Genomic DNA, 13,144 nt, shown 5'->3' with positions numbered 1-13,144 from the left:
TAGGATAAGTCCAAAGTCAAAATTCCGACATATTGAATTATTGATTGGGAAATGGCATTCACATCAGCCTGACCCGACCATCTTAAGCCCTCAAAAATAATTTTAATAAAAAATGATAATATTTAGAAAACAATCATAAAGGCTTATACCTACTCGGACTCTCATCTGAATTTTCATTTTAGCAGTTTCTCTCTCTCTCTCTCTCTCTCTCCCTCCCTCTACAGTACCATTTTCTCTTACAGTGATCTCTAGGGTTTAATCATAACGTTTACTTCCTTCTCTAGCTCTTCCCTTTGCTCTCCAGCACTTGTTTGATTCCATTTTTGTTTCAGCTCCAAAATTTGTCTCTTGCTCTGATTTTTGAATATTTTCAAGTATAAAAAAGTTGAAAGGGGAAGGATTTGAATTTGAACTGAGATGGGTATTTGCTATTCTTCGGGAAAGAGCAAGGGAAGCGACAAGGAGCGGGACAGCAAAAATGAGAGTGGCAGAAAGTCCGTGATAGGCAGCGTAAGTGGCGATTTCAGCTCATTTTTTAGCAAGCTAAATGGCGGCGCCGGCGGCCCGGGAAGCGGACTGATCGGCGGAGGAATAAAGGAGCGTGCTTTGCATCAGATTCCGGGGAGGCTGTTCGCCAATGGCTCAAGCGCAGTTGCCAGCTTGTTTACTCAGCAAGGAAAGAAAGGAACCAATCAGGACGCTATGATCGTTTGGGAGGTTCGTCACTTTTCTCAGAATTGGCGTCATATGTCTGTCTGTTAGAGTAATAAAAATTGAATCTTGATTGAAATAAGTTTCTTCCCAAAATAGCAATGTGGATATGCTGTTCAAATTTGAACTCAAGTAAGCCTGTTCCAATATGTACTGCTAATTTTAACTCAAGTAAGCCTATTCCAATATGTACTGCTATATATTTTTATTCTCTGCTTGTACTGTACTTGGCACATGGGTTGACTACGTGACTCAAATTGCTTAGATCTTGACCTGAACGAAATTTCAAAGATTTTTCATGGGTCTATCTATGCTTCATTTTTTGGTGTGTGTGTTGTTGGGGAGGGAGGGAGGGAGGATCATGGTGACCGATCACATACTTTTTCAGGAAACTTCAATTGTGTGCTTCAAATTCATTTTCTTATTTGTGTATTCAAGCATGTTGTCATGCCTCTCATATGTCTTAGCTTATTCCTAATGTGATCTAATAGCATGGTTGAATATATTGTATAAAAAATATGCATAATGAACTAGTTTTTTTTTGGTTATGAAGAACTAACCTGGGGAGTAGTTGACCTTTGTCTGCTGAATTGAATAGTCAACCAATGATTTTAAAATGATAATGGTCCAATCCTTTTCCTGTTACATAATTTATATTAGCCCATAGTACTTGCTCACAAGTAATTTGGTTTCGTTTGTTTTCAATTGTCAGGTGCTTCATAGTTCATACTTCTGTATGATCCTAAATTGCCTATTTTCAGTTGTAACGCTTTTTGAATCTTGAACTGAAAGTAAATGTTTGATGAAGTATTTAAGTTAGGACATCCTGACTTTTGGCTAGGTAACCTGAGTATCAAGATAAGAAAGTCTTTGCACATGGTTTTTATTTGTTATGTCAAATGTCAAAAAAATTAATCAATTTGTTTTGTTTATTGCGTCAGTTTATGACTTGATTGGAATGTTTCTACAATAGAATTTCTGTTCGAGAACCGGGACAATCTTTTGTGGAGTATTTGATGGACATGGGCCTTATGGCCATTTGGTAGCAAGGAAGGTTCGAGATACTCTTCCACTATTGTTGAATGCGGAGTGGGAAGCCAAGTCTACCACTGATCGAACCTCTGCCAGTGAGAATGGGGACACCAATGGAAACTCTCAAGTTGATGAATTCGTGGATGATGATTTGTGTGAATCAACAGAAGCTGAGAACAATGAGAAATTCCCTGAAATGTATCTACCACTTAAGCAGTCAATATTAAAGGCATTCAAGTCTATGGATAAGGAACTCAAATTGCACCCCACAATTGACTGTTTCTGTAGTGGGACAACTGCTGTTGCCTTGGTGGTGCAGGTAATTGTTAAGGCATACTATTTTAATAAACTTTTACCAGTTACCTGGATACTGAAGTAAAATAAAGGTACAGGGGCGAGATAATTTTGTTATATTTTTGTGAAGTAAATAGAAGAGAAACAGATCTTTTGTAGTTAGTCATTTATTTTTGAGCATTCTGAGTATGTGTATGTATGTAACTGTATTTTGATTGAAAGGATAGGGTCATGTCCTTGAGCTACCTCATTTTGTTAAGTCAGGAAATATGAATTGAGCTGATTTTATTTGGCTAATGCCATATGTGATAAGAAGAATAGCAATCAATTTTTTCCTTTTCCTTTTTCTTAGGGACAAGATATCATAGTTGGAAATGTTGGTGACTCAAGAGCTATACTGGCAACAAGAGATAGAGATGACTCATTGATGGCTGTTCAACTGACGATAGATTTGAAGCCTAATCTTCCAAGTCTCTCTCTTTATCTTAAATCTTGGTCCATATAAATTTAAATTCTCAGGAGACTCTTACTGTGTAATTGCCTACAATTCAATTTTATTCTTTGTTTCAGGAGAAGCTGCTAGGATCCAGAAATACAAAGGAAGGGTTTTTGCGTTGCAAGATGAGCCAGAGGTTGCGCGTGTGTGGTTACCCAATAGTGATTCACCTGGCCTGGCAATGGCCAGAGCATTTGGTGACTTCTGTCTTAAGGATTTTGGTTTAATTTCTGTCCCAGATGTATATTACCACCGCATAACTGAGAGAGATGAGTTTGTTGTTCTTGCAACTGATGGGGTATCTTTCTTCAACATCATGTACTTGCTGTTATGATTTTTTTCTTTGTTTGTAATCTCCATATTACTGTAATTTATGGCTCTTCTTATATTTCCATCTCCCTACTATACCTTTCTCTCACAACAAATACATAGCTTCCCAGTTTGTCTTCTACCTTGAATGCGCTTTGCCTGAATTTTGTATCTTATTTTTATGCAGGTATGGGATGTTCTTTCTAATAAGGAAGTTGTGGATATTGTGGCCTCTGCTCCTAGTCCTGCCTCAGCTTCCAGAGCTCTTATTGACTGTGCTACTAGAGCATGGAGGCTCAAATACCCCACATCAAAGAATGACGATTGTGCTGTTGTGTGTCTCTTTTTGAAGCAATTATCCACTGTTGAGGCTGTTGTACAGCCTCAGGACAATTTGACTAAAAAAGATGGAGAGGAGATTCAGACTGCAGATGTTGGCACTGAGAAATCAAACATCGGTGATGTTTCGGTTTCTGATAGCTGTGTTCTTGAACACTCGGGTACTATCAGAGAGAGCAGTGAGATAGAGCCAGTCGTTGAGGAGACCCTCCCCAAGGATAAAAGTCCCGAGCAATCCAAGAAAAGCCTAGCGGAGTGTCTCTCAACTGCAGACGATGAGGAATGGTCAGCTCTTGAAGGTATTACTCGGGTCAATAGTCTACTTAGTATTCCTAGGTTCTTGTCTGGCGGCGATAAGAGGTCAGCTAGTTGGAGAAAATGGTTGTGAGACTTGCAGAAGCCTGATATCGAGCAGTGTGGTCACTCGAAGTCACACACTTATTATCCCTTTATGTGAGTCACACCATGTCGCCATCTTTCTCCAAAGTTGTGTAAATGAAATGAAAGTGATAGGAGAGGGAGAGATGGCTTCAACTAGTTGTAAAAGACTTGGATAGGGAATACACTACTAGTTGATGCTCATGTATCATTTGTAAAATCTTTTGGCTGCTAATAGTTGAGTGTGCCAGAACTAATAGCTTTTGAGTGCATTTTGGTAGGGAAATTTTGTATTCACTGCTGAAATTTGGTTGTTACTCTAACCCTTTTTGCCATCACTATCTAGAATCTGGAAATTAAGAGTAGATTTGAACAACCTAATCAGGAGCTTATTGTTAAGGCCCAATCTGGACTTTGATTGCTGGAGATTTCACTTCTTAGATCCATATTAGAAATCATAAATAACATGAAAATGCAATCCAAGTTGAAGCAGTAGTATTGAGTAGAGGGTGTGCAGATGAGAGAATAATAATGGAATGGAGGGGAGGGGAGGGAGGGAAATGATGGAGATTAAGATTCATGGTAAGTTGAGATGAAGAACAGCAAAAAAGATTCTCGATATGGCAAAAAGGGTGGACTTTTAAGCATGTCAAATCATCCCCCACCACATGTGAAGGAAGCAAAATCCAAGCTGAGTTTGCAGCTTTTTGTTGCTTGCACTCCAACTAATAAAGCAAAAGGACAGTGCCCCTTGCTACTTGCTACCTCCCTCCCTCTTTCACACTACACACAAACTCTATCATCCAATTTCCAATTAAGTAGTTATATCATGATTCTCGTCCCGTCTCGTACGTAAAGATTAAATTATGTGTTTGATTTTTGTCAAACATTGTTTTAGTTGAGTCCTTCAATTTGCACGAAATCTTTTTAATGTGATTTACTGCTCCTGTATAATTTATGAATTATTACATACAAGAATGAAATTTAGCTTTTGACTTACGAACTCATAGATTTTGGAGTTAGTTGATCATGAATATTTAATTTATAATTTCATTTGGTAAGTTGATCTATTGGTTTTGTGGGAGTTAAATTAATTGGTTACAACCAGTAGAGTTGTGTTAACAATGGGCTTAGGAAACTCAACTGAAATAAGTAATAAGAGGAATTAAGGAACAGATAGTTGGACTAGTATCTTGAGAATTGAGATGAAGTCTTTTCCATTGGACTTGAGTATCTACCAAAATTGGACATAAATAAAAAACTTGATCGGGTGCAGAATCAAAATAAAGGTGAATGATATATATATATATATACTACCACAGGTTCAAATGGGGACATGATTTTCTGTACGGTCGGTGTGGATTGCATCATTAGGTATGCATTAATGCACCACGCAGTGTTCAGAAATGCACCGGAATGAAATGTACAAATGCACCACACCTAATGATGCATTTTCAAATACTTTGTAGTGTATTTATTCATATCTAAAGGTGAGTGACCGCATGGCTGCACCTGTCCACATAGGAACCTGACCCTATGTGTGTGTGTCTTATATATATATATATATTCATTCATTCATGTATATTCACAATTTTGCCATGTAAATTTTATATTCATTCATTTTTATGTTTGTTATTGATTTCTTTTTTTTTTTTTTTTTGAGACAAATTGTTATTGATTTCTTGATTACAATTTTTCTCAACAATATATATAGTATTACGTATTGGGATGACTAAGCTAATAGAAATTGAGGCATGCCCCGCAGAACCTCTGTTTACCCTTTGGGTCTACCAACATTCCCATTTGTCTTCTCGTGATGTGTAGGCATCAAACATGGATATATATATATATATATATATATGCCATCTCATCACCAATGTAGTAGTATATATCTTGTTCATCTGTGCATGCATGGAATCCGATCCCAACTACTCTAATTAACACACACACACACATATATACACTCCACACATTGTTCTTGCGAAGGTGGCCGGAAATGCCTGCCCTAAGGAAACACCATGTACAGAACATTCTTAAAAATCAGTCTAGGGTGTGTTTGGAAAGTAGGAAAATGACTTCTGAAAAATGTTTTCTGGAAAATGAGTTATTTTCCAGAAAATATGTTCATTTCCGGTGTTTGGATGTATTATGGAAAATTGTTTTTGTGTGTTTGGTTCATTTTCTGGAAAATGAATAGAATTTTATAATTATATGTTTTTTTTATTTTATTTAAAATATTAAAATATTTATAATATTATTAAAATAATATATTTTAATTATAAATTATAAATATTTATTATTATTATTATTATTATTAAAAAAAAACTAAACTAAACTCCCCCGTCGGTTTCCGGCGGAAACCAAATCTGGGTTCCGCCGGAAACCAGAGGACTGCTCTGGTTTCCCGCCGGAGTGCTCTGGTTTCCGCAGCAGCCAGAGCAGTGCTCTGGAAACCAGAGCACTGCTCTGGCCGGACCAGATCCATCTCTGGTTTCCGACGGTGAACCAGAGCAGCTCTGGTTCACCGCCGGAACCAGAGCATTATTGGTTCCCGGCGGAAACCATGCGTAAACATAAAGGGAGCGAAGGGCGGAAAATGACTTCCGCCCAAGCCCTTTTGTGGTGATTTTCCCCAGTCAACGGAAATTGATTTTCGTTGACTGGGTTTTCCAATGGTAGCTAAACACCAACACTCCGGAAAATGACTTCCAGAAGTCATTTTCCGGGCTTCCAAACACACCCTTAATTAATAACTGCGAGAATTCCTCAATTCAAGTTAAATTATCATTTTTTAATTGTAAAATTGATGTGAAACCGATGATATGAGTGAAGTGGTAGATGGAATAATGGAAATGAAGAAGAGGAATAAACAGGGAAGGTTTTGGAATGTAGTAGTGGCCGGGGAAAGTGAAATGAGGTAGGTCTTATTTCCTAGTCCTAAAAGTCCTACTTTACTCACAAAGGGGTGGATGGGACCATATATGAATAGAATTGTAATGCCAGATCAGAACTAGAAGAAGAAGAACAACAACAATGGAATCCCACAATTTAATGACAAAAAGACAATAAACAACGTAAGCTACCTACCTACGTAACACAAACCAAATGCATCCTATCCATATATATATAATATAATGTTACAAATTAAAACAAAATTCAAAATCTTCCACAAGATCAGAGCCAGGGAGATTCGAGAAATTTCGGTGACAGCAAAAAAAAAAGAAGTTTTAATTCATTTAGGGGTCTGTGTGTGCTGTAACATAGCATGTTACTTTCCCCCCAAACATTTAAGGCTTTGCGTGTTCATCCTATATCATTGCTGCTATTATTGTACATGTGGCCGATATATATATCAACACAACCTCCCATGTTTTCTCCTTTTAACGTTATCCAACTTACATTACCACCTCAAATATCCATTTTCAATTCTATTTAATTACAATATATCAAAACATATACATTACTCTTTAATTTGTGTGTAGTTTATTGACCTTCTTAATTTGAACCATTAGCTACCACAATCTAATTAAACTGATTTATTTCGTTGAGGTTCTTTTTCAGTTAAGGTGACCTCACTCAGAATGCACCCGACACTTTTAGAGGAGATGTTATACACATTTTTAAACATTTTTGTAACTTTTGAAAAGAAATAATAAAACATGATTTTCGAGGTGTCTACCCTCGATCAGTTATATATATTTAACGTTAGATAAGTGAGCTTAGACACATATATACCTGGCGGTTATAGTATAGCCAGGATTCTGAGGTGAATACCTGGCCTGATCCAAAACACACATATATACCCTGGCCTGTACGTGCGATATGATGCGGACGACTAATTAAGGTCTCAAGAGTCAAGAGTTGCATGGTAACGTACCAGCTGCCTACTACTGCTACATGGTGTATTGTCATTATCGCAAATCCCACTATAGGAATATTAGCAACGTAACGTAACGTAGTGTCGTCGTCCTTGACCAAAACATATGTTTTTTTCACTATATATATATATATATATATGCATGTGTATATTAGTAGCTATCTTTAATTCCTTTACCCTTCCCGCACACTATGGCTATGAAGATGATGCCATTTCTTCAAATAGGAACATAACCCATATATATCTAGCTTTAACCTTCAACTCGATCTTTATCATTTTAAGATATTGCTCAACTATCAACTATATATAATAACATATATAACTTTATTTAAATGATATTGAATATTATATATGTATTGTCAATCTTGTTCCAATAGTACTCAATGCACCAAGTATACCAATAATAGGTGTATAGGTCTGTGTATATATACATAAGTGTCTGTGTGTGTGTTTTTTTTTTTGAAAAAACCAAAGCCAAATTTCAATTAAATTGAACGAGAGAGTAGTGAATGAATGAATGGATGAAATCCTAAAAATCAGAATCGTCAGATTGAGAGCTTGCCTGCTGTCCCTGTTAGCGTGCGGGCCACCAGATTCACTGATCTCTTAATCCAACTGAAGATAATATGATCAAAGCTAGTCATGATGTAATATATAACATCGATTGACAACATGTGTTTAGTTTAGCACTTAGGAGCAGCTAATTAAATGAAAGAAAAAAAAAAACAAATTAAGGAAAAACTTGTGGAGGGTGCAATAAATAAATATAAAATATCCCCTTTTGTGGGTGATGGAGTTTAGAATCCCTAGTTTTTTGTACTGTGTCCGGCGTTTCCACACCGCCAAGGGTTTCCGCCCTCTCTCTACCATAATCATCATATCATCTCATCGTCGTCATAGCTACAAAAAATGATAAACTTTGTGTTTTAATTTGGATCCATCTTTGGGGGCTTTATTAATGTATGTGTATGTAGCTTAGGTATCTGGTGTGGCGGGCTAGCTTCTTGGTGGTGCTTAGATTGAGTGGAGTGAGTAGTGGTGTTAAGTTACTGCAACTTTACCTCATTTGGTAGGGGTGATTGGTTAGGCCGGCGGCCATAGAATCTATATATTCTAGTATAGATATGTTAGGCTCATTTGGTTCTTCATCCTCTTCCAGATCCCACGACGAACAGGATACTACTAATAATCATAATAATAATGACCCGCCTTCATCGGTGGTGGCTCCGTTGCCGCCGTTTCAGTTCCACCAGATTCAACGCCGGAGGACTGTCTTCGCTTCTTCTTCATCTCCTCCGGCGATTCAAATGCGGCAATTCCTAATCAGCTGCGCTGAGTTAATCTCGAGATCTGATTTCTCCGCCGCTCACCGTCTCATCTCGTTTTTGGCTTCTAATACTTCTCCTTTTGGCGATTCCAGTGAGAGATTGGCGCATCAGTTCACTCGCGCCCTTTCTCTCCGCCTCCACCAGAGCATCTCCGCCTCCGCCTCCGCCGCAACTCCGCTGCCGTTTCCTGAGGCTCAGATAGCTAGTGTTGAACAACCGGGGCTTGTTCAGTCCTCCTATTTGTCTCTCAATCAAATCACGCCGTTCATAAGGTTTACTCATCTCACCGCGAATCAGGCGATCCTGGAAGCGATCGACGACGGTCAACGAAATGCCGTTCACATCCTTGACTTCGACGTCATGCACGGCGTTCAGTGGCCGCCCTTAATGCAAGCCCTAGCGGATCGCTACCCTCCCCCGACGCTCCGGATCACCGGCACCGGAAATGACCTGGATATTCTACGGAGAACCGGCGACCGTCTCGCCAAATTCGCTCACTCCTTAGGGTTGAGATTCCAATTTCACCCTCTACTCCTCAGCAACAACGAAGATGACGAAGACGTCGACCCTCCTCTATCCTCCGTCGTTCTACTCCCGGACGAAACCCTAGCCGTGAACTGCGTGCTTTATCTCCACAGACTCCTGAAGAATCGCGAGAAGCTCAACCGTTTTCTTCACAGAATCAAAAGCATGAGGCCCAGGGTGGTCACCGTGGCGGAAAGGGAAGCGAGCCACAACAGCTCTTGCTTCCTCCAGCGGTTCGTGGAGGCGCTGGATCACTACGCCGTGGTGTTCGACTCCCTGGAAGCGACGCTGCCGCCCAGCAGCCGGGAGAGGGTGGCGGTGGAGCAAGTCTGGTTCGGGAGAGAGATTGTGGACATTGTGGCGGCGGAGGGAGAGAAGAGGAAAGAGCGGCACGAGAAATTCCGAACATGGGAGATGTTGTTGAGGAGCACCGGTTTTAGCAATATCGGTTTAAGCCCTTTTGCTCTGTCGCAGGCAAAACTTCTTCTCAGACTCCATTACCCTTCAGAAGGTTACCAGCTCCGTGTCATCGCCGATTCTTTCTTCCTCGGCTGGCAAAACCATCCACTTTTCTCTGTATCTTCTTGGCACTGATTACTCATATCATAATCCTCAGCTCCCTCCCTCCCTCCTAAGTTCTTTCATTATTATTATAATGAAAACCCTAACCCTAACTAGCTTTCCGGCCTGCATCACCAAATCCTGCATGAAGCTAGGTAGCTAGAACAACGTAACGGATGATAGAGCGCGCCGATCATATCACCCCGCCGCCGACCATTAACCTCAATTCTTCCGAATCTCGATCAATCAGTTTTTTTTTAAGGTGAATGTTTTTTTAAATTTGAAGTTGCCTAATATGTAGTAAATCCGCACTTAATTAGCCCAGTATAAGCTGGCCTGGCTATTTGTGATTATTTATCTGTACGTTAATTGTTGTTAATTTTTATATTAAAGATTCTTATTAAGTCCATCCAAACCTTAATCACCAGCAAAACAATATTGGTATGTGCCTATTGGCTCATCTAGATTTGTTGGTATATATGTATTTTATATTATTATAATTAAAAGTACGTGCTCATTATATTGATTATTGGGCACCAATTTGCATTGCATTGTCACTTGTCAGCTCAAATTAAACTGATCATGAGTCTTATCATACCTAATTTAACTTAGCTTTTCATGGGATTTGTTGTCATATATTTAACTAACACTTTTTGTTAATGTTAGTGGAAACCAAGTCCCATATTATATATTAGGAAGTTTAATTTATAGTACCCATTGGACAGAATGGTATCTCACATCCATTCAACATAAGCCGTATCTATCATATATATGGTAAGATTTGTTTAAAAACAAAAAGATGATACTAATGTAGGTATGATCGATATGATATATAGTGATTGGGTCATAGAATAGAATTTGGCATTGGGAAGAAATGTAGTGTATAGTAAGATAATGGATGGGATGATATAATGCATGGAAATGGGAAAGGAATAATAAGTGGAGATGGAGGCCGGGGCGGGCATCCATCGAGAATTAAGATTCTTGTTTTCCGCAGTAGATGCGATGCGATGAGATGAGATGAGATGCGATCCCCCGTGTACAAATGTTGGTTGTCTTAAAAACGGAATAAATAGCAGCATTTATTGCCCTAATTCCTGCGTTTTGTCCCCTCAGCAAAACCATCAAAGTTGTCAAAATACCCCTTTTTTTGCTGCCCACTTAGCACTGCCATCCCACAACGGATCTCTCTCGTGTCTTGTGGTTTTTCCCCAGCTTCCATTATATATATTGGACCACACTGCAACTCTCCATTTCTTTTTTATCCCCATAATTAAAAACAAAAATATTACACGTACGTATGTAGTCTAACCTCAAATGATCCCTTTAGCTAGGTTTTTCTGTTATCAAGGGATGGATAAACAAGAATGAAGTTTAATTTGACAGTAATCATAGTAAATTCGATCTGTCAGTCCTAAAACCTCGATCTGATCAGCTTAAACAAGATCCATCCAGTTTGTGTGTGAAACAAACAGATGAACATACATATCTTTCCAACCGAGCTAGAGAGCTGCCGACCGGCCTATAGTATACATTTGAAAGTGGATTAGATATACGCGTGAATGACGCATGCAACAGATGATAGGTAGCTAGGGAGATGGAGGATTGGGAGTAGGGTTAGTAGAGGTGTGTGACATTTGATTAGATGTTACTAGCTTAGCCAGCTCCATCTCAGCTGCTCTGATCTGCTTGCTGCACATCCATATATATATATATATATATATATATATAGATACACGTACGTATGTTGTTTTTCCTTTTGACGCCCGTCCACGCAACACCGCTGTCTACTGTGCATCATAAGGGTTTGTTTCTTTCCATTTCTTATACATTGTAGAGTTGTTTTTTCGAACAAATCTTGTAATCACTATTTGAGAGTATACATCGGTAAACTTGGTTCCTGTAGCAGTTGAATGTTTTAAAATTGAAAGTGGATGGGGATGATTAGTTTCTTGGATTCTTTGAACTATTTGTGTCATTGTGTGTGTAATTATATATGTTTGACCTAATATATGGATGAGCATATGGAAGAGATGGAGGGTGGTTATTATGAAAGGAATCTTAGGGGCAAAGGTGGGTAGTCCAAGAATGGTGCTTCAATTCCTCCTCACATTATGTTTTTGTTTCCTCAGGATTAATAATATTATAATGTGTTTCTCTCTCTATATATATATATATATATGTGTGGGGGAGGGGGGGTTTGAGCTGAGGTAATTTATTAACTTAGTAAGCTTTTCGATTTGATGAGCTGGTTAGTATATATGGTAACCTATGATAGTTTATCCGCTTGTGATCCTTTATCGAGCATGATCATAAGGCAGATTTTATCCAGATTATACATACATGTGCCAACGAATATTTTCGTAAATCAAAAGCTTTTAAGAAAATATTATACATTGTGGCAGCTGCACACATATATGTCTATGCTAGCTTTAGGGTTTCGTATAAAGGAATAGATCAGATGAGATGTTTTTTTTTTTTTCAGCAAAAATGAATGAAAATTACATGCTGAGTAAATGGGTGCAAGTCAATCTGCTGCACTATTTCCTTCTCTATTGATATTGAAATTTAATTTTGATAATTGGGTGCATCTAACACAACAAAGAATATCCTTCTTGCAATCTAAACAGCTGTAAGACTGGCCTGGCATCTTCCTTACTTGCCTACTCCATTCACATCCTTCCATCAACAACTGCTCAAATCAGTAACTATACATACACAACTATATCAATATACACACACACACACAAGACATCTCACATTGTCACTGTACTATCACCACTCCTCAAAGTTACCTGTGGTGAAATAGTGGATCGGAAAATGCTTTAAAAAAAAAAAAACTATTGCTCATTTTATCAATCAACACGTGTATGTCACATTAGTAAAAAAACAAAATAAAAAGTTAAGGTAAAAAATGATAATGAACTATATTATTTATATTTTGAAAAAATATATATATAAACCAAAGCAATCTAATCAATGATTGCTTAGAATTAGTATGGAAAATATGTGTTTCTGATGCACAGTACAGTCTTTTGAAGACGACACAGGGTATGGTGATAATTCATATGCCATCACACAAGCCATGGCAGGTAATAGGGAAATGATATTTGTTGAAAGACATGAATATATATACACATATATGCATCTACATCAATCATTCATTGAAGTGATATTTGAAAAGATTGGTCCAACCACACCCCCCAATAAACAAAACCCTTACTATTAATAATTAATTAAATTTTAGACTTAGAATTAGTGAACAATAAAATTAAGTAATAAGAGCATCATCAT

At 38.2% G+C, this 13,144-nt stretch overlaps 2 protein-coding genes across 2 annotated transcripts; both read left to right on the top strand.

Moving 5' to 3' along the window:
- The first annotated feature begins 168 nt into the window (after positions 1 to 168).
- LOC116019978 (probable protein phosphatase 2C 6) lies at positions 169 to 3,882 on the top strand. The gene is made up of 5 exons (XM_031260399.1): positions 169 to 717; positions 1,685 to 2,062; positions 2,390 to 2,507; positions 2,608 to 2,831; positions 3,030 to 3,882. Exons 1-5 carry the CDS (start codon positions 418 to 420, stop codon positions 3,567 to 3,569), a joined length of 1,560 nt encoding a protein of 519 aa, XP_031116259.1. The 5' UTR covers positions 169 to 417; the 3' UTR covers positions 3,570 to 3,882.
- Positions 3,883 to 8,560: 4,678 nt separating this feature from the next.
- On the top strand, positions 8,561 to 9,883 carry LOC116020568 (scarecrow-like protein 18). The gene has a single exon (XM_031261038.1). It carries the CDS (start codon positions 8,561 to 8,563, stop codon positions 9,881 to 9,883), a length of 1,323 nt encoding a protein of 440 aa, XP_031116898.1.
- The last annotated feature ends 3,261 nt before the right edge of the window (positions 9,884 to 13,144 follow it).

This window comes from Ipomoea triloba, chromosome 5, assembly GCF_003576645.1.
Source record: "Ipomoea triloba cultivar NCNSP0323 chromosome 5, ASM357664v1".
Classification (NCBI taxonomy): domain Eukaryota; kingdom Viridiplantae; phylum Streptophyta; class Magnoliopsida; order Solanales; family Convolvulaceae; genus Ipomoea; species Ipomoea triloba.
The sequence above is the reverse complement of the archived record's forward strand: the minus strand, read 5'-3'. Positions and strand labels throughout refer to the sequence as shown.

What these genes read in the sequence shown, in the direction of transcription:
- LOC116019978 (XM_031260399.1), top strand. Translation starts at nt 418, where the DNA reads ATGGGTATTTGCTATTCTTCGGGAAAGAGCAAGGGAAGCGACAAGGAG. An exon ending in ACGCTATGATCGTTTGGGAG is followed by an intron (nt 718 to 1,684) that starts GTTCGTCACTTT and finishes TTTCTACAATAG; the next exon opens with AATTTCTGTTCGAGAACCGG. An exon ending in CTGTTGCCTTGGTGGTGCAG is followed by an intron (nt 2,063 to 2,389) that starts GTAATTGTTAAG and finishes CCTTTTTCTTAG; the next exon opens with GGACAAGATATCATAGTTGG.
- LOC116020568 (XM_031261038.1), top strand. Translation starts at nt 8,561, where the DNA reads ATGTTAGGCTCATTTGGTTCTTCATCCTCTTCCAGATCCCACGACGAA.